Source organism: Artibeus jamaicensis, unplaced genomic scaffold (genome assembly GCF_021234435.1).
Source record: "Artibeus jamaicensis isolate MK-2021 breed Jamaican fruit bat unplaced genomic scaffold, CSHL_Jam_final scaffold_833, whole genome shotgun sequence".
In the NCBI taxonomy this organism is placed as follows: Eukaryota; Metazoa; Chordata; class Mammalia; order Chiroptera; family Phyllostomidae; genus Artibeus; species Artibeus jamaicensis.
The window spans coordinates 13,835,735-13,862,740 of NW_026522056.1; the positions used below are offsets into that span (position 1 = coordinate 13,835,735).

At 42.8% G+C, this 27,006-nt stretch overlaps 1 protein-coding gene across 1 annotated transcript in view; it reads left to right on the forward strand.

The window, feature by feature from the left end:
- Positions 1–19,464, forward strand: part of GSR (glutathione-disulfide reductase) — a 36,896-nt gene extending 17,432 nt beyond the window's left edge. Inside the window, exons 4-13 of the mRNA XM_053659961.1 lie at positions 43–112; positions 2,443–2,590; positions 2,939–2,993; positions 5,008–5,107; positions 9,459–9,545; positions 10,606–10,764; positions 12,899–13,010; positions 14,725–14,856; positions 15,614–15,747; positions 18,534–19,464. Of these exons, the coding sequence (XP_053515936.1) occupies positions 43–112; positions 2,443–2,590; positions 2,939–2,993; positions 5,008–5,107; positions 9,459–9,545; positions 10,606–10,764; positions 12,899–13,010; positions 14,725–14,856; positions 15,614–15,747; positions 18,534–18,683 (1,147 nt within the window). The 3' untranslated portion in view covers positions 18,684–19,464. The remainder of the gene's footprint in view (positions 1–42; positions 113–2,442; positions 2,591–2,938; positions 2,994–5,007; positions 5,108–9,458; positions 9,546–10,605; positions 10,765–12,898; positions 13,011–14,724; positions 14,857–15,613; positions 15,748–18,533) is intronic.
- The last annotated feature ends 7,542 nt before the right edge of the window (positions 19,465–27,006 follow it).

Sequence of the window (27,006 nt, forward strand, 5' to 3'; positions counted from 1 at the left end):
CAAGAATCCTTTGTCCCAGTGCTGATTCAGGTTTCATTGCAGGGTCATAAAGGAGAAGCGGGACGCCTATGTGAGCCGCCTGAACTCCATTTATGAAAAGAACCTAACCAAGGTGAGTGTGCTGGGCTCTGAATTTTGAGAAGTCGCTGTTTTCTGCTGGAGTGTGCTAACAAGGGTGGCCAAACTGCAGCGTAGCCATTGCCTGTCTCTCTTACTGTGTCTGTTACTTTTATGATGGAAGATTCTGAGGTTGACCTGTGCAGAGAGCAGCCTCCCACTTTGTGGGCCGCTCTCATTTCCACAGAGGCTGGGCAGTGTGTGCCGAAGTTGGGAGACCAGGTCTCGCCTGAGTGCTGTACCCTCAGTAGGTTTGGCCTTCCACTTAGATGCAGAAATCATCACATAAGAGACTGATTATACCCATTTATTAATTAAAATCAGGAGCATTTTCTGGCTGGAAACCTGCAATTATTTATTCGCTTAGAGCAAATAACATCCTCGGTGGCTAAATCTACTCAGGAGGGCAGATTGTGGTTCAGAAGATGTTTTTGTGCCTGTGTGTGAATGAACTCATATAAAAAGAAAGCTGGGCTAAGGCGGGTTTGCCTTTAGCCAGTACGCACTATCCTTGGCTCTCCCGGGGTTCTTTCCGTCTTTGCACTTAGACGTCATTCCTCTCCCAGCTGGGACTGTGCCGGAGATACTGACGCACCATCGACTCTCTTTTTCCTGACAGTGTGTACCTCAGCATCCTGCATCCAGCAAAGGCCTTTATGGTCTCACTTTGCAGTTTCTAAGATTCGAAGGTAGCTTAGGTTATATTTAGATCAGTAGATTCTCAATGATATCCAGGCCTCTGTGATCTCATTAGCAGATTGTTTATAAGCCAGTTTTTAGTGTAAGTTACTCCTACAGATGGCTGATTTCATATATTTTTAAAGATTTTATTTTTTCATTTTGAGAGAGAGGGGAAGAGAAGGAGAGAAATATCAATGTGTTTGTTGCCTCTCTCGTGCCCTGTACTGGGGACCTGGCCTGCAACCCAGGCATGGGCCTTGACTGGGAATTGAACTAGTGACCCTTTGGCTCACAGGCTGACACTCAGTCGGTGAGCTGCACCAGCCAGGGCTAACCTCACATGTTTTTATATTGATTCTTATCCCTCATTGGCTTTCTCTTTGGATGGTGATATTTTCTGATCTTAATTGCCAACTCAAGGGGAAAATATCTGGGGGCCTTTGGTCCCGTAGGCACTGATGACAAGATACTTTAAATCTATTAGACATGAGTATAGAGATAACACTTGCTATACTATAACACCCACATCAAATTTTATTAAAAAGTGGAGCCAGGTGAAAATGCAGAAGAGATAGGAAAATCACTCAAGAAACAGCATTTTTAAATACCCACAAATCTTGGTGTGCTGTAAAACTCACTGTGACTTTATGGGGAAGGAATCTGAATAGGAAAGGAAGTTTTCTATCAAATATCCTAAGAAGTGAAAATAAAGATTGCATCGGTTCTTCCCCCAAGCTATCATCTATATTATTGCCAGTTGCTGCATATCCCTTTTTGTCTATCGCCCATAGGAAATTGTTACATCCTGAAGGAAGGTTTTTCTGGAGGTTTGTGTTGTTTGGCATTGATCTTGGTTCAACCTGATTAAGCAGAGCACAGGCAGAGAAGGCCTGGAGGGGTGATTAGAAAAGAGGCAATAACTCAATGCAGAACCGAGCACGTTCTAACATGTTAAGACATTCTATTCGGCGAGCCTGCTTGTGTGACTCCATCATCCTTGTATCCATGCCACAGTGCGTGCCGGTATGTAGCATAGCTGGCAGGAGCTTGCTGGCAATCTCCAGTCGCCAAATCGAAGGTCCCCAAATCGAGGCACAATAAGGGCAAGTGGGGGTCTGAGGTCTCGACGTTTCTGACACAGAACTTCAATGTCATGTAATTTTGTGGTATTCTTCCCATTTTGTTTAAGGAGGCAGAAACACTGTGTCTTCCCGCCTCACCTGTAGTATTTCTCTTTGCCTCTCATACCTGCCCTTTATCCATCCTTTGTCTTTCTCAGCCCTCTGTTCCTCCTGCAGACATGGTCATTCTTTAGTGTGTTTTTCTTGTGAGGAGGGCTTTCTCATTCAACTCTTGGGGATAAAGATGTAATATTTTTCTTTCTGGGGTGACTTGGATATATTCTTTTGGACTCTGGGTTTTGGTCCACAATAGCACCTTTATTTCTTCTTACTTTAACCCTCTTACCTAACTATCAATTAACAAAAGTTCTATAGAAGCTTGAACATTGAGAAAAGTCCTGGCCTGAGCAAACCCCAAATCAAAATCTTCAGTAGAGAAATGGAAAATGCTGAGAAGTTGCAGGAGGTGTTTTCATGTTAATAATGAAGCGCAGGCTCACGTCATGCGTGGTTCCTTCTCCAGGTCAATATAGAAATCATCCCTGGCTATGCAGCCTTCACAGGCGACCCCAAGCCCACTGTGGAGGTCACTGGGAAAAAATACACGGCTCCTCACATCCTGATCGCAACAGGTGGCTCACCCTCGCAGCCGCAGGAGAGCGAGATCCCAGGTGAGTCTTCCAAAGGCAAACGCTGGTTCGTGACCAACGGGACTTTATTAGAGTGTGGGAGAGTGAAGAAGAGCTGGCAAAGAGTCCACTCTGAGAGCTGGGAAAATTTCAGTTCCGCAGAGGAATTTGATAGTTATTTAGTCATCACTGCTCTTATTGCTGGAAAGAAAATACAAATATTGACCCAGGGAGGGCAGGGTTGGAAGCTTCCTGAGTGAGGACTGTGAAGAACTTGTCAGAACAGAGAGTGTGATGTCTGGAGAGGTGTTGGGGCTTGCATAAATTCTCGGGATTATTTTCCAAGACAAAGCCCAGTCTGTGCGATTGATAGTGTGTTCTCCTACACAGGCGCCAGCCTGGGAATAACCAGTGATGGATTTTTTCAGCTGGAAGAATTGCCTCGGTAAGCCGGCGTCCCTGCTGAACTCACTGTTCATCCTCCCTCAGTCTTTCCTGCCGACACTTCTCACCACCGCCGCCCCCCCGCCGCCCCCCATTAAATGTAGGCATTTCCTGAATTCTGTCCTCCTGCCTCTTCTCTTTTTATGACGGTGGGCATCTCATTCACTCATACCCCTCATGCAGGGACTCAGATCTTTCATACCTTTGGTCAGAGGCTGTTGCAGAATTTTTAGAACCAGAACCAAACCCAGGTGGTTCTGAAGAATAAATAGTACAGCCCTAAAACTATCTTCTGTCTTCAATTTGATACAACATCAATTGATAATGTGTTTCAAATAACTGATTCTGTTTTTATTTTTTAATTTATTGATTTGAGAGAAAGAGAGAGAAACATCGATTTGGTGTTATTTATGCATTCATTGGTTGATTCTTGCATGTGCCCCGACCAGGGATTGAACCGCAACCTTGGTACATTGGGATGATGTTTTAACCAACTGGGCTACCCAGCCAGGGCTGGGACCTGGTTTTCAAAACAGCTAGTGCAGAGGGATCTCCATAAATAAAAGCTCTGTCAATCTCACAGAAATAAATTTTCTGAAATTGTTCCTTATACGTATTTGTCCAAATAACCTTAGCGAACTTCTGCGATGGGTTTTCTCTCTGTCATAACACAGAGAGAAAAAAGATAATGAGGAAGTTTGTTTCTCTGATTTGAAGAAGCTGCCCATCGAAGGCTTTCCCGGTTAGAGGGGTCCTCCCTTCACTCACGAAGGGGTGCAACCCGGGAACCGGAGCAGGGACCCTTCTGGCCCAGGGACCTTTTCTCCTCCTGAGTAACACTCACTCTGGAGTCAGTGTTGCTCAACTCTGCTCCTCCCTTGGCGAGTGCTGCCAGTACGTCTGAGGCCTTCATCCTGTGCTTTCATAAAGGCCTTCTTGGGGGATTACTGAAAATTCCTGGTGGCGCGCTCTCTCTTGTGTTCCCTCTTGGGCGAGCATCTTCCCTTTCCTCTCCTCCACGCTAAGGGACCCCATGAGACTTGCAACTAGGGGAGCAACGGGCAGCGGCAGGCCCTCCCAGGCTCGGCCCCGGACCTGTGTCCAAGGCCTCTTTCCTCTGACTTCTCACCGAGTCAGGGCAGCCCTGCCAAGGCTCCTTCCTGTCGTTCCTTCTGCCCTAAGCCCTTCCTGGTTTCACCGCCCCCAGTTTTAGTAAATGTGCTCTCAAAAAATAAAATTCTCGCCCACACGTTTACTTGAATTCACCCGGAGCCAGAATTAATACGAGACAAGAGGGCTTCTGTGTGCTTCCACAGCTGCCGTGAAGATGTCCTGTTAAGATGTGCAGACAAGGCAGGCTTTTGACTGGAAGGAAGGCAGTTTTTTTAGGTTTTCTGCCTGCAGAGCATTAAACATGCTAGAGAACAGCCTTTCTTCTCTGTGATCCACCCTGTACTGTTTGATTTTTGAGTCGAATGATAGGACACATGCATTCATTACTTATCTTCTTTAGATGATATAAGTCAATCCAAATTTACCCTCACAGAGGCTTTATTTATTTATTTTTTAAAAATATACTTTTAGAGAGGGGGGAAGGGAAGGAGAGAGGGAGAGAAACATCACTGTGTGGTTGCCTCTCACAGGCCCCCACTGGGGACCTGCCCGCAACCCAGGCATGTGCCCTGACTGGGAATCAAACCAGCGACCCTTTGGTTCGCAGCCTGCGCTCAGCCCACTGAGCTGTACCAGCCAGGGCTGTCCTTTACGCATTTTGAAATCATTTGTTAAACTTGCATTGCTAGCAATAAATGCAGTGAAATGAATTCGGTCAAATCCTACCAGTGTCAGTTTCTTAGTTGTGACACTTGTACTACGTTATGCAAGATGTTAACTTTCAGAAGAGCTGGGCGGGGGTGTACAGGCCATCTCTGTGCCAGCTTTTCAACATTTCTGTACAGCTAAAATCATCCCGAAATAAGTTTATTTAAGAACAGCAGCCCTCTGCTCTCCCGTAGCCGCAGTGTCATCGTCGGCGCGGGGTACATCGCCGTGGAGATCGCCGGGATCCTCTCTGCCCTGGGCTCTAGGACGTCCCTCATGATACGGCATGACAAGGTAGGCTCTGCCCGCCGGCCTCCTCTTTCCTTGATGTTAATTTAAAAAAAAAAATCTACAGTGAGAATTTCCTCTCACACTGTCATTAAATACTAGGGTGCAAAGCATGTGGGGATCAGCTGCTTTGTCCCACGTGGGGCTGCACAGAGGTTGTTTGAGTGAAGCTTCAAGTCCTCCCCAGCTAACAATGCTTTTGATTTCATAGAACTGGCTGGTGTTTTCTTCAAGAAGTTCTAGGTAGTTTCATAGGCCTTAATTAGGAGGAATGCAGGCTTATATAGGAATATTAGCTAAATTGAATAGATTATTATTTTAAGTTATTATTCTGGAAATCAATATCATATGATCAGGTAGTATTGGATTATTGACACTCATTCAGCAAAGTTCTTTGCATTAACAGGAAACATATCCACAATATTTACATACCGATGTTCATAGCTGTATTATTCACAGTAGCCAATAGGTGGAAGCAACTCCAGTGTCCATTGGTGGATGAATGGATAAACATAATTGGCATATACATACCATGGAATATTATTCAGCCTTAAAAAGGAATGGCATTCTGCCATGTTACAGTGCAGATGAACCTTGAGGACATGCTAAATGAAATAAACCATTCACACAAAGACAAATATTATATTATCCCACTTCTGTGAGGTATCTAGAGTGTCAGACTCATAGAAACAGAAAGTAGAGTGGTGGCTGCCAGGGGCTCGGGGGAGGCAGGAATGGGGAGGTGTTGTGTAATGGGGTGCAGAGTTTCAGTTTTTCAGGAGGGGCAGCTTCTGGAGGTCAGCACGACGACAGGAATATACTTACCACTCTAGAACTGTACGCTTGGAAATGGTTAAGTTGGTGAATTAATGTTAAGCATTTTTTACCACACACACAAAAATAGAGCCATAAGATTCATAAGCCATCTGTTTGAACCTCATGTTAAGGCCAAGAGAGGTTTTGAGACTGCTAATTAGTGTCAGAACTGAGAGTCAGCTAAGGTCTGAGAAGCCCAAGCTAGTATTTTTATCTGTGAAAATACTGCCTCCATGTTTGCCAATAATGAAGAAGTGTTGTTTTGTATGCGTTTTTTGATTAATTGTGGGCTAGCACCATTGGGTTGTGGAGCAGTATCGGACCTTTCAGAGACACGGTGTGGAGCAGTAATCGCTTGGGCAAGTCATTGAATGTCTTTGGAGCAGGATTTATCAGATCCCTGACCACGGAAATGCTATGATTCACATTCTTTATTATTTGAGCAAATGGAGAGAGAGGAGGAAAACCAATAATCCTGGTCAGCATGTACTCTAAGCCTTAGAGTCTACAGGGCTTTCTTTTTTGGCTTTGAGACTCGTCATACAGTTAACCCTCAGAAGAATTAGGTCCTGAATAATGTTTTTTATAGGTAAATGTTATTTTGTATTGCTGGAATATATCCAGAAAATTGAAAGGAAGAAGGAAAGCAGAGGGGTAGCTAGTCTGAATTTAATATATAAATAAGCAAAGAAAATACAGCAGTTTATCGGTAGAGTGGTGAATCTCCTGCATTTGGACAAGTGGCTTGTTTGCCAAAAGCCACATCTGCTTGGGCTTCCTGCTCCTCCCCCTGCCTGCACCCAGCTCCTTCTCCCTCTGTCCCCTGTCCCAGTGTGCTCTGTCCTAGAACTAGCCTGCGAATAACTCATGACCCCACCTTCACCCTGCCTGGGGTGGGTTGTATGTGTGGTATCACAAAGAAATCTCTAGAGAAAGAGAGAGGATGTCTATGAGAAAAGAAAAGTTACTAGACAGTAACAACTGTTATTTTAAAGACTAGTCTCCTGAAGGCAGTGATAGAAGCCATCATTATGAACATTGAAATCCAACTGGAAATAACATTGGGAATCTTGAAAAAAGAACAAAAATCCTGGCAGCGAAAACTTAGATTGATTATTATGTCAATTCTCTTTCTTATTTCAGTGATGTTATTTATACTCTAGCATTCATGTGGCTCCCAATGACCTCAAGGTTCTGTGACGTTCATATTCAGGGAACTTGCTAAGGGCAAGCAAAGAACAGCTATTTCAGCATCTTAAGTGAAAATTCACAAATGATAATGATACTTATCTTTGGGGATATTAGATACTAAAACATTACCTATTCATGTAAGTGCCAAGTGCTTTATAAATCTCACAGTTCTACTTAAATTCACTGTCCGTTAATGTATCCCATGTCACTGGATTCTATGGGTTAATTATATACCTTAGGTTGTTTCCTTATTACCAGTTTTGCTTGTCTTTAAATTGTGTCTTCTTTTGTTTTCAAGAGGCCTGATCACATCTCGTGAGATCCATTGCCTTCTTTAATTAGCTTAGCTGGCTATTAAATCTGGTGCAGTACCAATTCCTTGATTTCCCCAGTGACTATTAGCATCTTGAGGCGGCACACCTTAAGATAATTAGGGTAGACTTTCACCCAATAATGTGTAGGAAAAATGTGGGTTTTTCCATTTTCTTTCCAAAAACCTGCCTTCCCCACTGAGTATCATCTCCCAACACCCCTGTCATCATATCACCAGCGTCATCATCACCTGTGTCATTACCATCCCCACCAAGTCCTCCATCACTGTATTCCGTGGCATGTTGATCTACTGCTGTGATTTGCAGGCCTGAGCATCCCTCTAAGCACATACTCAGCCCTCATAAAAGTAATCTCGTCAGACATGCCCCGTTTCCCAGAAGGAGTTGAACCATCTCTAGCCTATTCCCCGCCTGTAAGCTGTTCCCATCTCTTATATTTGTACAGACTTTTCTACTTAAGGTACTTTCTCTTTCCAAATCAAGATCCAGTGCAAATAACACATTCCCCATGAAAATTTTCCTGTTCTCTTCTGTATAATTTCTGTCCCTTCTAGACCACCATATCTGTACATCTTTTAAGTTAATTATTAGTGTGTCCTTCATTCTGTTGTTTTATGTCTTCCACATAGTAGAGCTTAATAACTATTCATTAATGGAATGAATGGTCAGCAATTACAGTGTTGACCTCAGCTTAGCTCGCAAGAGCTGCATGCCTCTCCCCTCCACTGGAAAAGGCACAGAGGTTTCCCTACGTGAGTACAGCCCACCTAATAGGCAGTCACTGCACGTCCGCTCCCTTTCATGACAGCATTCCAGTGAAGACTGAGTACACGGTGGCTGTGAGAGGCGCGGTGGGAGGGTGGTGTCGTAACGGCTGTGCTAGAGACCATGGCAATGCCCTGGGAGATGTAACTCACCAATGCCCTGGACTTGCCAGTCTGAACTCAATTCAGAAGAAATGAAGTCCGCAAATATGGAGAGGAGATTAATGAGCCTTGGTTCTAGGAACGTGAAGAAGCCCCATGTCTTTACTCCCCAGCTAGTGACACCATACACAGATCTGACAGATGTGGCAAGAGAGTGGTTCCTATGCCTTTGTTCTCCCATGTCCTCTCCGCCTTCCCAGGATGTATAGCCCTGCAGTGGGTGATGGCGCAGAGCCGTCTGTCCTGACGGGCGCCCAGTGGTCAGTTCTTAGTAGTCCCAGGGTCTTTACATGACCTTCAAGATTATGTAACCAAAGAAGCAAGTGCATAATGTCGTGGAGAGAACTTGATCTGAAGGATCGAATTGAGCTCATTTTCAGTCCTGGCTGTAATACTTTCTAAGAGTCACTCCATTTCTTGGAGTCTCAGCTTTCTCATCTGAAAAAATAAATGAGGATAGCATCACCTACCCCATACCCTCATTAGAAGGATTTGAGGATGGGTAGATAGATGGATACAGAGACAGATGTTCTCTAGAACAACACCTATTGTATCATGGGGGGAAAAGCCAATATTTTAACTTTGTCAGGAATTTTTAATAGGAATGGAATTCATATTTACCAAATTTAAATCACTAAAATAGTTGGAGATCTTAAATAGTAAGACTAGGGTTAAAAAAAATCTTCAAAATGATTGTATTGAGTTTTCTTCCTCGATAAGGAGATTTTACATCATATCAGAGGGAAAGCTGGCCTTGGAATACTAAAAAGAGAAAGAATTTCTGGTCCCTAGACTTACAGAAGAGAGAAACAAGCTTGGGCGGAGAGGACATGGTGAAGGTAGTGAAGGCCTGAAGGTTGCCTATCTCTTTGAGTCTAAAGCAGGAGTGGGCGAAGTCAGATGTAAGGCAGACACTGGTGGGGACGTGGGAAAATAGATTTATGAAAGCTGCGCTCCCAGGATGGCCATGAATGAAGAGGGAAATAAGAGGGAGGATGGCACTGAAATTTCCCTGCCAGGTTTGTAGCGTAGCTTCGGTCAAGGCTTTTCCTTTCCCACCACCATCCTTCTGCTGCCTCTGTTTGTATGCAGGTGCTTAGAACTTTTGATTCGATGATCAGTTCCAACTGCACTGAAGAGCTGAACAATGCTGGCGTTGAGGTGCTGAAGCACTCTCAGGTATGGCTGGCCCAGGGCGTGCGAACGGCCTGTCTCTCTGCCATGACTCACACTTTGTGCTCTCGGCTTCACCCTCTGAGCTTTATAAACGCAGACTCTGTCTACCCCTGTCAATGTATTCCTTTCTAGAGTACTACCAATTCTTGTCTTCATTTTAAGCTGCTATATTTCTCATTAATGTATTAATGAAGTCAGGGCATAAAAGATTAGAATAATCTAGGAGTTGACTTTAGTTAGAACTAAAACTTTAATTGTCGTGCATAGATGCTCACATCTATGTGAGCATCCTTATTTTGCAGGTTTGTACTTATTTTTTCAGGAGATGTGATGGAATCTATTTTCAAAGCATACCCGTTTGGGATTTGCAGAATTACAGAGTGCTTTACTTCTCAGAGAATCACCTAAATTTCAGCATTTTCCTGGAGCATTAGCCTTGTAAAAGTCACCCTTTCCCCCCATAGATTGGCCCTTTCACCATAGGCCATGCCCGGTGCAGTAAAAAATGTGAACGAGCCTTGTGAATGTGAAAGCACTAGATTGGTGTTGGGGTCAACATCAGAATCATTTGGGACCTTCACTAAACTTGAACTGTGTGGCTCCACTCTCCTGACCTAGTTCTCACCTCGCCCCTCCCGATTCTGGTCGAAAATGTCCAGGGAGATGCAGTGAGTGTACGGCATGAAAAGTTTCTTAGTGATACTTTTCGTCTTCCTCACACTCCTGCTGCGCTCTGCTTAGATTTGTGAGTTAAAAATCTTACCAGTTTTTAAAGGCACAGTTTAGGATACTTTGTTTTAAGCTGAAGTATTAGGAGGGTGACAGTGAGCTACTGTTTCTGGCCATCGTCTAGATGATTCGGGGAAGCTGAGAAAACAGTCTTGGCTCCCAGGCGTCTCATGTTGGTGGCTTTGGGGCAGAAGGAAATGCGTCAGCTTGTAAGATTCACATGTCGGGTTCAGTGGGGATTTTTTTAGATGTTTACAATTGTAGTTTCCTCTTTGCTTTCCTTTCTTCCTCCTTCCCCCTTCCCCCTGCAATTAACATATTTATTTGCCAATAGGTCAAGGAAGTTAAAAAGACTTCCTCAGGCTTGGAGGTCTGCGTGGTTACCTCAGTTCCTGGTAGGAAACCCACCTTCACCACCATTCAAGATGTTGACTGCCTGCTCTGGGCCATTGGGCGGGACCCGAATTCTGGGGGCCTGAATTTAAACAAAGTGGTAAGCTGATTTAGTCTGCCCCAAACCTTCTGAAACCTCTTAGTTGCCCTGTGCCGCCCCCCCCCCCCCAGCTCATCCAGATTCCCCACACTTTGGTGGGCTGTATTGGATTTTTTATCCTCATTATTCCTTGCATTCAGTTTGTAATCAAACCCCATTGCTGCTCCTCTGAACTTAAAAGATTTTCTTTTTTGAGTCTTCACCCTAGATCAGGTCCCTGACACCTCTAATCTGGATTGTCTAGCAGCTTCCTGACCAGCCTCTTGCACAGAGATTTCCGTTTTACTATACGTGTCTCTTTAAAGCCCTGTCATATTCCTTGCTGTCTGCAGCGCTGACCCCGATAGCTGGGTGTGTAAATCATCTGGACATTGTGGCACGTGGGGATGGGAATAGATGTGAAGCTGATCTACCAGTGTTATAATTAGCATTTTTATTTGTGCTTTTACATTTTGAAGGAAAGTCTAGCATAGAGCAGCTTGGGGTGTGGGTCCAGAGTTTGACCCAATTTTGAACCTTAGTTCTATTATTTACCAGTTGCATGACCTTATTAGGCAAGCAGTATAATTACTCAAGTTGAACTGCTTCATGTAAATATGGGAATAATAATACTACTTGCCTCATTGGGTTGTAGAGAAGAGTAAATGAGAAAGGTCGTGCAAAATGATTCACTAAGGTCCTGGCTTATAGTATGAACTCAGTAAATGTTCACCAGCTGCTGTTGATGGTTGTGATGATGGTGACTTTTTTGAAATGCTATACTACTCTGCTAGTAATGATAGCTATTTTATATGCTTGAGGATTATACGTTTCATGGAGCCTCTGGAGAAGTAGCTAATATTTTGATTTATGTTCTAATATTATGATCTGTTATAACGTACAGTCCTTTTTCATTTATATATTTTTTAGCATTAACAAATAAAATATTCAGGGAGATGGTTTACTTGTTTTGAAGCTTATTATTCATTGAAATGTAGTAAAACCATTTCCATAGTAACAAAGCCAATCAGTCAGCTTTTTATCCTTCAGGGGATATTTTGCCTTTGTATAAATATAAGCACTAGCAGGTCCAATTTCCACCTATATTTGCTGATTTTTTTTTAAAAAAAGAGGCCAAGTTTTTAATCTCACTCAGTGTTAAGGTATATTTTGTAATGCAGATTGAATGATCCCTACCTGTAGGTTTTGTCAGCGTGTTACTAACCTAATTGAATCTTCCAGCAACTCTGAGGTGTGAGGATGAGGAAACTAGGAGCACAGAGCGAGTAAATAACTCATGCTGGAAACTCTGTGGAGCCGGGAGGCTGTCTGTATTACACTTGCCCCTGTATTCACACTGACAAGGTTCATGCCTCATTTGTGCTAGAAGTTCAAATGTTCATAGATACGTAGGTGGTTATGCAAGGTCTCATAGCTAGTAATTGTCAGAGCTGGGACTTGAACCCCAGCTCTGTCTGGCTTCCAAGGTAATACGCCCTTACCCGCTAAGCTTCCTACTTTCCACCTCTGTTGTCTGTCTACTTCCCACATGGGAGCACATACAGGCGGGATCTAGAAAGGCACAACAAGATAAACACGACACATCTTAGAGCAAAAATTCAGATCGATATATAGGGAAAAGGTTTTGTTTCAAGGAAACAGCAGCATGTTTTAGAGCACAGTGCACAATTTGCTTGGATTTTAAGGCTCAAATGGTAAGGTTCACACACATCTGGTTTTGATGACTGTTTCGGGCTGTAGCCCTCTACGTGTGACTGAGTCTACTTCGGGAGGACTGAGTGCTTTGGTGGAAAAGGGCAAAAACATGTCCTAGATGGACTACGTGGGGATAGCAAACACGACGTCTGGGAGTTGAGTGATTCCTTCTCATCTTGCCTGGCCAGTTGAGTTGAACACTGCAAAGTCAAACCCTGTTGAAAAACCTCAAAATTGGATAAAATATTTCCCTTTTAAATTAAGCAAAAGCTATGAATGTTGCCAATTTGCTAAGATGTTTTTTTCATCTTGTGATTGAGTAATGTGGTTCTTGGAGATTCAGCCCAAAGAGGTGCCTAAAATGAGGTAGACCCAGAGATTTGATCTTCCATTTTTGTAATAGGCCAAATATTTACATGGTGTCCCTTCACAATTTTAGGGGATTCAGACTGATGGCCAAGGTCACATCATTGTAGACGAATTCCAGAATACTAACGTAAAAGGCATCTACGCAGTTGGGGATGTATGTGGAAAAGCTCTTCTCACTCCAGGTAACGTTTCTTGAAGGCTCTGGGTATTAAGAAATGGGGTGCGAAAAAAAAAAGGAAATAAAAAGGGAAAAAACCAAAAGGGGGGAGGAATGCAATGTTTAGTCTTGATACAACCAAGACTGGCCCTGTCCTCTGAATCCCATACTTCAGCTTCCTCAGTTACCGGCACCTTCCCAAGCTCTTTGTCCCACTTCTCTCCACTGTGAACACCACTCCACATGCTTTCGCTCCACACCCCTCCGGGACCTCACCAGCCACCCCGGAACGGCCCTGGGTCTTACCTCAGAATGGAAACGTCCCCAGTTACACCCCCAAAGCCTTTTAGCATGTTTAGGAAGTTGTCTTAGCAAAAAGCAAAATAACAGGTAAAGCTTAAAAAACTTTAAAACATAATGTTAACAGCCCTGGCCAATGTGGCTCAGTTGGTTGGAGCATTAGCCTATAAACCAAAAGGTGATGGGTTCAATTCCTGTTGAGGGCACGTGCCTAGGTTGCGGGTTCGGTCCCTGGTAAGGGTGCATGCGAGAGGCAACCAGTTTATGTTTCTCTCAAACATCGATGTTTCTCTTCCTCCCTTCCCCTATCTCTAAAATCAATAAGCACATCCTCGGGTGAGTATATAAAATATAAAATGAAAACAATCTATAACAGTTGAAAAGTATGTTGAAGTGAAGAAATTTACATATCCTACTGATATCTTATTTGGAGAGGGGAGAAAAACCTGTCAATTTAAATCAATACAATTAATAACTGATGCTTTTACTGAACTTAGGCATTTATTCTAAAAGACTATCAGGAATAAAAACAGGCCATGGAGAATAAACTTTGAAAAAATATAAGAAATAAAATAATTTAAACATTAAAATATTTGTGTGAGGTCCTAGCTGGTGTAGCTCAGTGGATTGAGCACAGGCCTGTGAACTAGAGGATCGAGGTTCAGTTCCCAGTCAGGGCACATGCCTGGGTTGCAGGCCGGTTCCCTGCAGGCGAGTTCCCAGCAGGGGGCGCACAAAAACATACATTGATGTTTCTCTCACTCCCTCCTTCCTTTCCCCTCTAAAGATAAATAAATAAAATCTTTAAAAAAATATTTGTGTGAACTAAGCATGGTTATAGAGTAGGACTGAAGATGCTTGAAACTAATATAGTTTTGCTCCATAAATATTGAATCAAAAAGCTAATATCCTCATTAAGTAGGTAACTGCCAGATTGGCTGGGAACTTGTAAATGTGTAAATTTCTTCTTTCTTTCTTTTTTAAGATTTTATTTATTTATCTTTAGAAGGGAAGGGAAGGAGAGAAGGAGAGAAACATCAATGTATGGTTGCCTTTTGTGCACCCCCTGCTGGGAACTGGCCTGCAGGGAACCGGCCTGCAACCCAGGCATGTGCCCTGACTGGGAATTGAACCTGCAATCTTACAGTTCCCAGGCTGGCGCTCAGTCCACTGAGCCATACAAGCCAGAGCTCACTCTTTCTTTCTTTCTTTTTTGTGTGTGTGTGATGTAATAGAATAAGCTGCTAGTTTTGAGTTGTTAAAAGGCATTAACTAAGGCATTAATATGTCTTCATTATATTGAACTAGGTAGTATAATGAAAATTGGTATAAAACTTTGTCAGAACTAGCATGTTAAGCCAAATTGCTAAATGGTTACAATTCTGCTGTGTTAAAATGCACAATAAGCTAACCACTGATATTTAAAAATATCTTTGCAGTTGCCATAGCTGCTGGCCGAAAACTTGCCCATAGACTTTTTGAATGCAAAGAAGATTCCAAATTAGACTATGACAATATCCCCACGGTGGTCTTCAGCCACCCCCCTATTGGCACAGTGGGACTCACAGAAGGTAGGTATTTAAAAACGGAAATCAATTATGGTTTCCTTCCTCCCATCCCCAGCTTAAAACTGGGTGTCTGTCGGCTGCTTAAATCTATCTCGGCCCCCCAGTTACACCCCTTTTTGGTTAGCCTCTTGCTGCTATTCTAGTTTCTTCGCCGACCACTACCCCTTTGAGAGTCTAGTTCCTTTCCCCCACACCACCCTGTCTGTCTCTTTGACTTTTTTGGGCTTATTTGCACTGATTTCAAATTTAAAGAAATGTTACAAAAAATAGTGCGGAGGCCTCCTGTATACCCTGAACATTTTCATGTGACCATTTTCCTTCTGCACGCGTGTACTCACACTCACACACACCTCAGTAACTGTTCCCAAGAATGAGGCCATCCCTCACGGAAGCACAGTGCGGTTTTCCAACGAGACCATTTAAATGGAAACAATATTATCTAAACTTCAGACTCTATTCACATGTTGCCAGTTATCTCAAATCAGGACATTTTTAACATTTTTTCCTCCCAAGTACAGCACTCAGTCCAGGATGACGCACTGCATTTAGTTTTTATAACTCTTTGGTCTCTGTTAGAGACAAAGTTCCTCAGTCTCTTATCTTTCATGACATCAGCATTTATTTCGTAGGCTGTCGCTCACTGTGGCTTTGTTAGGTATTCATAATTTGACTAGGTCATCTGTTATATTTCTTGCTCTCTGATAGGTCAGTGGAATTGTTCTGTTTTTTCACAGATGCTCTTTTTCCCTGTACATTGTAGATGAGGCCATGCATAAATATGGAAAAGAAAACGTGAAGATCTATTCCACCACCTTTACCCCAATGTATCATGCAGTTACCACAAGGAAAACAAACTGTGTGATGAAAATGGTTTGCGCTAACAAAGAGGAAAAGGTATGGGGAAAACCCAGTGGGCCAAAGAGTGACCGCAAGGGTGGCAGGAAAGGGGCGTTTTGGTGGGACTGGGAGGGAGGAGACCGCGTAGGTGAGGCTTCTCTGATTCTGCTGGGGCCGACCCACTTCCACTTGTCTGTCTGCACATTAAGGTTCCTCATAATATTTCATCAGTAGGGAAGGTTCTACTGCAAACACTAGGGGAAAGGTCGAAAGCCACAAACAGTTCTCTGTCATCAACCAGTAGGCCAGAGTAGATAGGAAACTCAGAAATAGTGTTAAGTGTGAGAATTTAATGCCAGATACCTTGAATACAACCAATCAGCAAAGCAGAGGAAGTTTAGCCAGGAAAATGATCTATTTTGGGTTTACCTCTTGAGGAACTACCAAACTGCTTCCCAAGTGGCTGCCCTTTTTCGTCCCCCACAGCCATGCGTGAAGGTTCCAGTGTCTCCACACTCTGGACAGCACCTGTTACTCTTCTTTCTTCTAGCCATCCTAGTGGATGTGAAGTGGTGTCTTACTGTGATTTTGGTATGAATAGGAACAGGTTGGGTTTTTTTTTAAAGATTTTATTTATTTATTTTTAGAGAGAGGGGAAGGAGAGAGGGAGAGAAACATCACTGTGTGGTTGCCTCTCATGCGCCCCCTACTGGGGACCTGGCCCTTGACCCAGGCATGTGCCCTGACTGGGAACGGAACTGGCAACTCCTTGGTTTGCAGCCCACGCTCAGTCCACTGAGCTATACCAGCCAGGGCGGAACAGGTTTCTTCTTAAACAGAATTTTTGAAGTACAGGTTTTATTTGGGTATTAGTCAGTCTAGTGGGCTTTTCTACAGATGGAATTAAATATTGAAATGCCACTTAGCAGTATGCCTTGGGAACCTGCTTCCATGAGGGACAGTGGCTTAATTGAAGATTCAGATGTATTCTTCCAACTTCTCTTATCAAAAAGAGCATAGTCTGTATTCACTGGCCCCGTACTGCAAAATCCACAAGGCAGAGCCCCTGGTCTTACAGAAGTCAACGTCCCTGAGGACTGGCAGGGTAGAGAATCAGAGCAAAGAGAAGACAGGAGGTGGGTTGGCAGCGAAGCCCGGGTCGCTGTTTCCTGACCCTGAATGTTCCTCAGTAGCCTCAGCTTTCCAGCTGTTGAATCAGCCGGGCCCCTCCTATCTCTAAATATCAGCTATTTCTTCATGCCATTCATCATTTATTTGTTTGATAAACACTACCTGACAACCTAATAGAGACTAAGAACTGGGGTATAGAGAGGAATGATATGAAGTTCCTGCCATCATCAGAAATTGTGGGGTTATAAAATCAATTTAGATCATAATACATTTCTAAAAATGTGGATTTTTAATGCATAGATAATATATGATTTGGATTTTTTTTTTTTGCTTTAAATTCAGAGGTACTTTTTTTCCTTGTAAAAAGCACATGATGTAAAATTTACCATCCTCACCATTTTTAAGTGTACCATTCACTGATATTAAGTATATTCTTTTTTTTTTAAGATTTTATTTATTTATCTTTAGAGGGGAAGGGAAGGAGAGAGGAAGAGAAATATCAATGTATGGTTGCTTTTGGTGCATCCCCTGCTGGGAACTGGCCCCTGCTGGGAACTGGCCTGCAACCCACAAATGTGCCCTGACTGGGAATCGAACCGTGATCGTCTGGTTCGCAGACCCGCGCTCAATTCACTGAGCTACACCAGTCAGGGCTTGATATTAAGTATATTCTTGACATGTTTATAAACAAACTATTTTTGTGGCTGAATTGTATGTTCTCTTTGTTTTTCAATGGACTTGTTACCCTAAAAGTATTTGCTGAAGGTGAACATTAACTCATAGCTTTATTTATTTTTTAATATATTTTATTGATTATGCCATTACAGTTGTACTATTCCCCCCCTTCATTCCCCTCCACCCTGCACACCCCTCCCCCACTGTTCCCCCCCTTTAGTTTATGACCACATGTCTCAAGTTCTTTAGATTCTATATCTTCCCCACTATTCTTGCCCTCCCCCCTATCTATTTTCTACCTAAGCTTTCATTTAGAATGGAAGGGCAGATAAAGTGCTTCTCAGATAAGATCAAATTCAAGGAGTTCATCATCACCAAGCCCTTATTATATGAAATGTTAAAGGGACTTGCCTAAGAAAAAGAAGATTAAAAAGATGAACAGTGAAAGGACAGTTATTAAGAACCACACCTAAAATAACTCATAGCTTTAAAGTGTAGCGAGAAACCACCGGGAAATGAGAGTTGAAACAAAGAGCCCTTCACAGCCCTTCATGCATTCATCCAGCAGGTGCGGGCCTTTGTGTGCCTGGCCATAGGGATAGAGTGGGGGCAAAAGCAGACAGAGTCCCCTTCCTCTTGAGATTCGAGTCTGATGGGAAAGGTGGACCGCAACTCTTCAGTCCCCACATAAATAAGTAAAGCATTGCAGTTGTGATAGAACCATCGTGGAAAAATACTAGTAGTGAGAGACCACGTGATCGTCAAACTTGCTAGGGAAGGAGTGTGTAGCTCTTTGAAGAGCAAATGGGCCTTCTCCCTGAAAAGAGGAAAGTAAAGATGTCCCGGCAGAGTTTGTGCAAAGCTGAGAGCACAGTGAGTGCTCAGGACCAGAGGAAAGCTAGCGAGACCAAGAGCCTGAGGGAGGGCTGTGGAGGGCTGTGGAGGCAGGACTGCGAGGGCCTGGTGGGCTGTGTCCTCAGCGTTGCCATGTTTTAGAGGCTTCTAAACGGTAGGTGTCCTCCTCCTTTGTTTCCCAGGTGGTTGGGATCCACATGCAGGGAATCGGGTGTGACGAGATGCTGCAGGGCTTTGCCGTCGCGGTGAAAATGGGAGCCACAAAGGCCGACTTCGACAACACGGTCGCCATTCACCCTACCTCTTCGGAAGAACTGGTCACACTTCGCTGAGAACTCAGGGACTCCTGCGGCTAGCAGCTGGACCAGCAGACCTTCTGAAATGAACCAAATAATCACATTTCCTTAAACCGTTTCCATTTAATGTATTTCTTTACTGTAATCAGGATCTTCCAATGGTGGAAATTTTCAGTAAGTAACAGAATTTGTTTATGTAATTGGAAATTTGTGTTGTTATCCAGGATCGATTGTCAGTTGATCGCTTCTCACAATAATTAATACTTTGACTTTTTTTGCTAACAGCTCTGTGTTAGCTGGTTGTTTTGTTTCTGTTTCAGCCCCATCCCAAGGGCAGAAGTACATGAACTACAATTAAGTGAATGCACTTGAAGGAATGTAGCCACTGTGCATAGAGGAGGGTGAGCAGCAGCTGCTCACGTTCCCGCGGTGCAAGTGCACAGAACCTTTCGTTGTTTTTGAAGCCAGTACTGTGCCCTGCGTGTTCCAAAGCTGCTGCAAGCGTGCGGCCCTTCTCCACAGACAACACCAGAGGCCTTTCCTCCCTTATTTTATTCTCTTTTAAATGATTAAAGACTATTGGTTGCTTTTATGACATGAAGTACACCAAACTTGGGAAAGGTTTGAGGAGGCTGGTCACCTGAGTGAGGGACATTTTAGAGGTGATTTAAGGACAAGGCCTTACATTTCAAAAGTCCCTTCCTCTCCTAATTCTAGTTCAGTGGAAGATTTCAGTTTTTGTATGTGTTCTTGTCTTCTTTTTTTCTGAAAACACTTTTCAAAACTTGAAAATAAAATCACATACTTTTATCACATACTTTCTTCTTCTTATAAAATTTGTTGTTATGAGTGTATGGATCACACCAGTTCATTTTCTAAGAGCATTTGCCATTGGAGGATCAGCTGTTAACACGGAGCCACCACCTTCAGAAGACCGAGAACCTCATGGGGGACAGATTGCACTTTTATAAAGAAGAGACCAGAGGTATAAGAAAATCATTTAGTTTCTTTAATGGTTGAGTTGGAAGAACAGCCTAGAAATCACAGCACTTTATTTCTGGTAGCCTTCACCAGCTAGGTAAGTTCATTTTCCCGTGGCCTTCATTAGTGATGCGGTGCCACCGACTTCTTTCATCAGGCTGTTGCTGAGTGCCCTTCTAGCCGGCAGTGGCCAGGTTTGCTGCCCTGACTTCACCCAGGTCCAATGTCAGTGAAATTGCCACATTAGTAACTGGGTTACGTGATGATTGCGGCAGGAAAAGAGGGTCTAAAAACCTGGTCATGGACAGGCTGACACAACCACTCCCCCCTCATATGCACCAGCCTGAAAATTGTGGGCTGAGGTTCTGGGCTTCGCAGACCCGGTGGGTTTTTCCCAGCACACAGGCCCCAAACTTCTGAGGTGGCTCTGTAAAGAAAAGGCGAGGGCCCAGTAGTCACGTCCACTCTAACCATGTAATTTTGTTTTGGTCTCAGGTATCTTTTGCACTTCCTGTATAATAAATCTACATGAAAGGAACCTTTTCCAAGTTGCAGACTCTGTTCCCCACCAGTCCTCAAATTGGTTCAGCTGTGAGGTGATCTGCAACAGACTCCATTACATCAGGAGCTGGGCAAGCTCAGAATGTACAGGGCAACATCTGCCACATTGTAGGTGTTCATAAGTGGTTACTGCAGGAAATACTTGGTACTTGCTCCCAGTAACCATACGGTCTAGAATAAGAACTAAAGTCCTACACAGATAACTGCAGTTGAAAGTACGGTGTTAAGTCCTGGATGACCACATGATGTGTTGACTAAAATTGGACACTTTTGGGAGTGAAACAAGGCACAATTAACTGGACCAAAAAGCATAAATTTTTACTTCTGCAGAAAACAGGGACAGTATCACCTTCGTTATTAGAGAGGTGGAAAGTGCCATTTTGCTGTGAAAACTGAAGAAGACTTTGAGTAAGAAAGGTTATATAGGATTTGGAAGTTGAGGACGGTGGAGGAGGAGGTTAGGGCACGTGGAAGGTATGTGAGTCAGAGCTGGGCAAAGTGTTCGTGGGAAATGAGTTCATTCAGTGTGGCTGGAGCGCAAGCGTGCGTGTTTGCTTTGTTGGGAATGTCCTTCCCCAGTTGTTTGCCTGATGATCCAGATATGCGGAGCAAACTACCTGAAAACTTACGGGCATAAAGCAGCAACCACTTTATGATACTGTATCTCACAATTCTGTGGGTTAGAATTGAAGCAAAACTCAAGGAAGCAAGGAAGGATGGCTCTTCTGTTGGTGTTGACAGAGACCATTTGGGAATATTCAACTGGTCTAGAAGGTCAGAAACGTAGTCATTTATATGTTATACTTAGGCAAGAATGACTGGAAGGCTGGCCTCAGCTGAGATTGTCAACCAGAGTGCCTACATGTGCCCTTTCCGGCACTTCAGTCTCAGGGTAATGGACTTGGGTGGTATAGTGAAGTTCAGGGCTCCCAGAGATGGTTCCAAGGTTCCCAGGCAAGTGCTGCGAGCCTTATGACCTAACCTCAGAGGTTCTAGAACATCACTTCTGCCACATGCTATTGGTTAAACAAGTCACTGAGGCCAGCCCAGATTTAAGCAGAAGTTAATGGGAATTCGTTTCTCTGTGGGAGGATTGGTAAAGAATTTGTGGCCATCTTTCTCTTTTTAAAGATTTTATTAATTTTTAGAGAGAGGGGAAGGGTGGGAGAAAAAGTGGAAGAGAAACTTCAATGTGAGAGAGAAACATTTATTGGCTGGCTGGTTCTCAAACACACCCCAAATGGGGTCCAAACAACCCAGGCATGTGCCCTGACCAGGAATCGAACCATCAACCTTTTGCTTTGCAGGCTGAACCACAAGTTTCTGGCCATCTTTAATCACACACACCTGGAAATCTCCTACTTATATCACGAGACTTGGCTAAAACCACCTTTGTGAAGACTTCTTTAATAGTTTTATACTACATGTGCCTGTAACACCTTGTCAAATAACAGGTGACACTCACTGCCTGTTTACCCTGCGTATGTTACTTTACACTTCATGTCAATAATTTTGTTCCCTATGTTGACTTGCACAGTATCATTTCTGTATCCCATTCAGCAAGTTTGGCTACAAGAGAGCAAAGGTGTGTTACTGTGTAATTTTTCACACTAATATCTATAGTACAAAAGAGCCAACATTTTAATCTTTCACATTTTTGAAAAATGAATGGGCATGACTTTCGGGTCTTCAAGTCTTCCTTTCGATGAACCTGATCGGGAAGTAGACAAAGAGTTGTTGGAGGTGGATATAGAAGGCGGTTCCCATCATGCCCTGCTCTGAGAAATACTCTTTTATTGCCATTGTCTTTCCTATGATACTTTAGCATGTTGATTCTTCAGTAAAGACCAGTCAACATCTTCAAGGTAAGAATGATTTTTATGATATTTTAAGTGCTTTTTAGTGTGTTAGGGGACAGTGTTAAAAGGTCAAAGGTGTTGTATGGATCAGATGGTAGCACTGGGGTTAGGTCTGGTTTTTATATAATTTTTTTTCTTTTAAAAAAAATTTAATTATTGAAATACAGTTTTCTGTCTTTTACTCGTTTTTATATAAATTTCTAGGGCCACAATTCCCCCTTTAAGTTCTCTGTGAGTTGTAGTAGCAGACATTTGTCTTTTTGGCTGTTCTGCATTCAGACCCTGAGTTTAGGGACTTTCCGCCTTATGAGCCTTGGGAAGAGACAAAGCTCATCTTCCCACATAGCATCCCAAAATATCAGATGTATGCTTTTTCAGGGTCCCTTGTAGCTAGGGACAAGACACATGAAAGGCTCGGCCAAGCAGATGGCCCCTCCCCTGACTACTCAGAACCAGTGATGCAGAGAAACAAGGATGAGAGAATCCATTCTCGTGGCTATGGCAACAACATCAATGGTCGGCAGCCTGGCAATGGAACCAGTGCCCTCCATGTCAGTTTCTAGCTATGGTGACTGGAACTCTGTGGCAGCCGTGGTCACCTCACTGGCCCATCTCTGAGTCATGATTTTGGTTCTTGAATAACATCATTGCATTCAACGTTATTTCATTATAACATTGATGGGATTCCACAGGTCCTTAACTTTTGTTTGTAACAAGTAGCCAGTGGTAAAATTGGTTTCATTATTACAACATTTTACTTAGAGTTGCAGAACCTGTTGATGGCATTAGGTAAGGACTTCCTGTCATCTGTCATAGCAGCCCAAACTGAGACAGTCCTTTCCATTACAGATTGGAAAACTTAGGTTCAAGGTCATAGGACTAGTAAGTGATAGAGCAGAAATTCAGGCCAGTTCTGCATTGCTCAAAGGCCAGTATGTTAACCCTTGCAGATTCAAAGTTACTAAGTGGAGGCCATAGCAAACGTTTGCTTTTTTGGAGAAAGTTTGAAAAAGGATGGCAGGTTAGCAGACTAGACTGCCATAAAATATGCCACTTTGGCATAAAGATCATCTTCAGGCGAAGGCAATTGAAAAGAAGTAGATAGAAGGGAAACTTTCTGCTTTCCTCCTGTTTGCCTGAAAGTAGGACAGACGCTTGTAAAGGTGCCCCCCCTTACAATCTCTACCAGGAAGGACAAAAATTAATCCCTGGAAACAACTGTAGGCCCTTCCTGTCCCAGAGACGGCCCCGGAGGGACCTGCATCGCAAACTTTACTGACTATCCCTTGTTTTCCATTAGTTTCCCCACGCACTTGCTTTTGCGCAATTTACCATCCAAGAAACTCAAAGTCCTTTTTACTCGAGATCTTGTCACTTCTTTAAAAAGTTATTGTTCTTTTGTTCTCTATAAGCCCAAATTCTAACCACTCCTTTAAGTTATGTGTTAGAGGTACACCTATGTGTATCTGTAGTGCATATGCTAATAAAGTTGTTTGTTTTTCTCTGGTTAATCTGTCTTTAGTTAGTCTAGTTACAGGATCCCAGAGTTTAAGATGGGTAGAAGGGAAAAAGGTTTTGCTACCTTTTGGGATGAATGCTAGAGAGGAAAGTAGGGTCCTAGGAAGGTCTTTTCAGTAAGGGCGGCCTGCATCAGAAGGTAGGAGGAAAGTCCCCAAGGAAGGAGAGGCCTTCATGCTAGAGAACTCCAGGACTGCTGATGAACAAAGCAACTTAGTTTAGCTCTTGACATGTGTGGATGTGGACTAGTTTGCTTTGTGAGCTATTTTGAGAATTTGGGTATCTAAGTCAGTTGAGATAGATTGCCAGGTGAGGGGAGCTGAAAGGCAGAATTCAATGGCAGAATGAAGTATTATTTGCTTTACTTCAATTTTCCGCTTCTAAACAATTAGGTCATGTAAAAAAATAAATTACAAAATTAAGCCACTACATAGAGAAGAATGAAATTCTGACACATGCTACAACATGGATAAACCTTGAAAACATTACGTCAAGTGAGATAAGCTAGACACAAACAACAAATGCAAGGCCTGTCCAGAAAGTATCCAACCGTGTACTATGAAAACTAGAGACATTTATTGAAGAAGATACAAGATACAAGAAACATTGTACACAGGGCAATGACGCCTCAGTTCCCTTCAGAGGAGGATCTTGGGACTTCGCACAGCTCTCCCAGCATCTCTTCCACTGTTCAAAACACTCTGCAAAATCTTGGAAATGTTGGAATTGTCACCAGCAGCCCTGTCATATTTTCCTGAATCTCATTGAGGGTCTGAAATCTCTTCCTTTTCAAGGGCGATTTTAGTTTGGGGAAAAGCCAGTAGTTTTTGGAATCCCCAGATCAGCTACTTCTAGTTCTCACACTGTCATTTGCCAATCTTTGTTGTTTGCAGCTGGTACACCTTCAACATTCTCAGGTTCTGCTTGTTGCAGGCCTTCTAAAAAACGTGGATCACTTTCAACAAATTCTCCACCACTTTTGAAGCGTTTTACCACACTTTTTATTTGCACTACACTCATTGCACCATCCCTGAAAGCCTTCTGACTCATCTAAATAGCTTCCACCGAGGAATGTTCAAGCTGACTGCAAAATTTGATGCAGGTACCATTGCTCTACTTGCTCGGTCATTTTGAATACGATGACCACACAGTACACATGCTCACTCGATGGCATCTACTGCCCCCACAGACTAGTACAGTGAAGTCATCATTGTTCCTGCATGTGCCTTCCAGTCCACTCTTGGCTGCCAGGTTACATCGATGTTGCACAAACTGTTCTAGTTATTTTTTGTTGTTGTTCTAGTTATATTAACAATGACTGGACTTTTTCTGGACAGAACTTGTATTGCATTTTCACTTATATAACATATCTGGAACTGAGGCAAATTTATAGAGATAGAAAGTAGATTAGGAGTTACCAGAGGTGGTGGGGAGAAGTTATGACTTAATGGGTACAGAATTTTATTTAGGGTGATGAAAAATTTTGGAAGTGATGATGGTTGCACAATGTGAATGTAATTGATGCCACCAAGTTGTATATTTTTAAATGGTTGAAATGGTAAATTTTATGTTATTTGTTATCTATCTTTTGCTGCAATTAAATAAAATAGTAAAAAATATTCATCATTTTGGAATTAATCCTCTGGTTATATTGAGCTGAGCTTTTTTTGAGTGGGAGGTTTTGGATGGGCCAGGGCAGAAGAAGGTTTTATAAAATATACAAGTTATATTTCCTTAATGAAGCCACCACATTTTCTACTAAAAAGTATGAGTATGCAGGGTAATACAAGCATTCATGAGATAAGACATACTGTAATCACTATTGCATTAGTAGCTTGAATCATTCTTCATACAGTTTGATGCTAGCCACGCTCTTCTGACCTGAAATACAAGGATGTCAAAACATTGGTAGTTTTAAACATAATAAAGGTTTATTTAAGCATCAGTGGTTGAGGCTTGGTGTATATTATACAGATAGCCATGTCCCCATAAAAAGTCATGTCCCACAGCTCAGTGTGGGATATTTTTCCTATGCCTTCCCTAATCACTGGTTAGAGGCTGCCTCAGAAGCAACCCATATTGTGTAACAAGGAAAAGAAGGCAGAGTAAAAATATGTTTAATCCCAGACATTGACGTCTTTGAAACCAAGCTAATTTGGGCTGCTGTTAAATGGTTAAGTCGGTCATGGCAGAGTCATCATTATCAGCAGAGAATTGGAACCCTTTTTTAGTTCATTTGTGGTGTGTCCATATGTAGGTACCTCTGACACAAAAATGGCTTAATTACAAGCTGTAGAGGGAGCCCGCTTTTGTCTTCACTTGAGAATTATCTTCAAATGGCAGGACATTACCCAAAAGTGTTTTGAATGAATTCAGTGATTACTGTCAGCGTTATGACCTCGTCACAGGCAACAGGGCGTATAAGCAGGGGTGATGTCACTGGTTGATAACATCCATCATTTATATATTTCAACAGTTTGCTGGGCTCTGCATGGGAGAGTTTCAAGTTGGGCAATGATAACAGCTAATATTTGGGCAAGGGAGGGGCATATGGGATTTGGGATTATAAATATTATAATATTGGCATTAGAAGGATTAACTGTCCAATTATCTCTTCCAACTGGCTGAAATGAGATAAGACATTGAAATAAAGCAATAATTGTGAACATTTGGTTAAAATAGTTCACGATTGGTTAAAACAAGGAGGCCATTAGACTGCGGTGGCTCTAATGCCTGGGTAGCTTACATAAGCAAACTAAAACCTAAGCCAGAGTCAACACACTTGAACTGGAGAAAATGAAACTTAAGAACTAATCACAGCCTTGGTCAGGTGGTTCAGTTGGTTGGAATGTTGTCTCATACACCAGCATGTTGCAGGATCCATCTCTGGTCAGGGCACATGCCTAGGTTTGGGTTCAATCCTCGGTCGGTCAGGATGCATATAAGAAGCAACTGATTGATGTTTCTTCCTCACATTGATGTTTCACTCTTCCTCCCTATCTTTCTGAAAAAGCAAGGAAATATATTCTTGGGTAAGGATTGAAACAAAAAACTACTAATCACAAACTACCAGCTGGGCTTTTCCAAATAAAGCAATCGCTTAAGCTATAGCCAATCAAATACTTTTTGATATGTTTCCGAGTCTTAGCTATAAAAGACCTTTCCCTGAGCTCCTGGCAGTGGAGTGTTTAGTTTGGGGCTGCCTGATTTCAATCTATGTTTGTGCAATAAACTTCAAAATTTTAATGTACCTCAGTTTATTTTTTAACAGTTCATTGAGTGCTTTTTATGAGATAGATTTAGTTCTGTAAAATCATTATTCTCTGTTCTCACAGGAGTAGATAATGAGCACGTGGAAAATTTAACACAAGTGGAAATAAATCAAGACCACTCAAGTGAGAACTTGCTCTCCAGCGAGGGAGTCAGCCACCATCACTTGT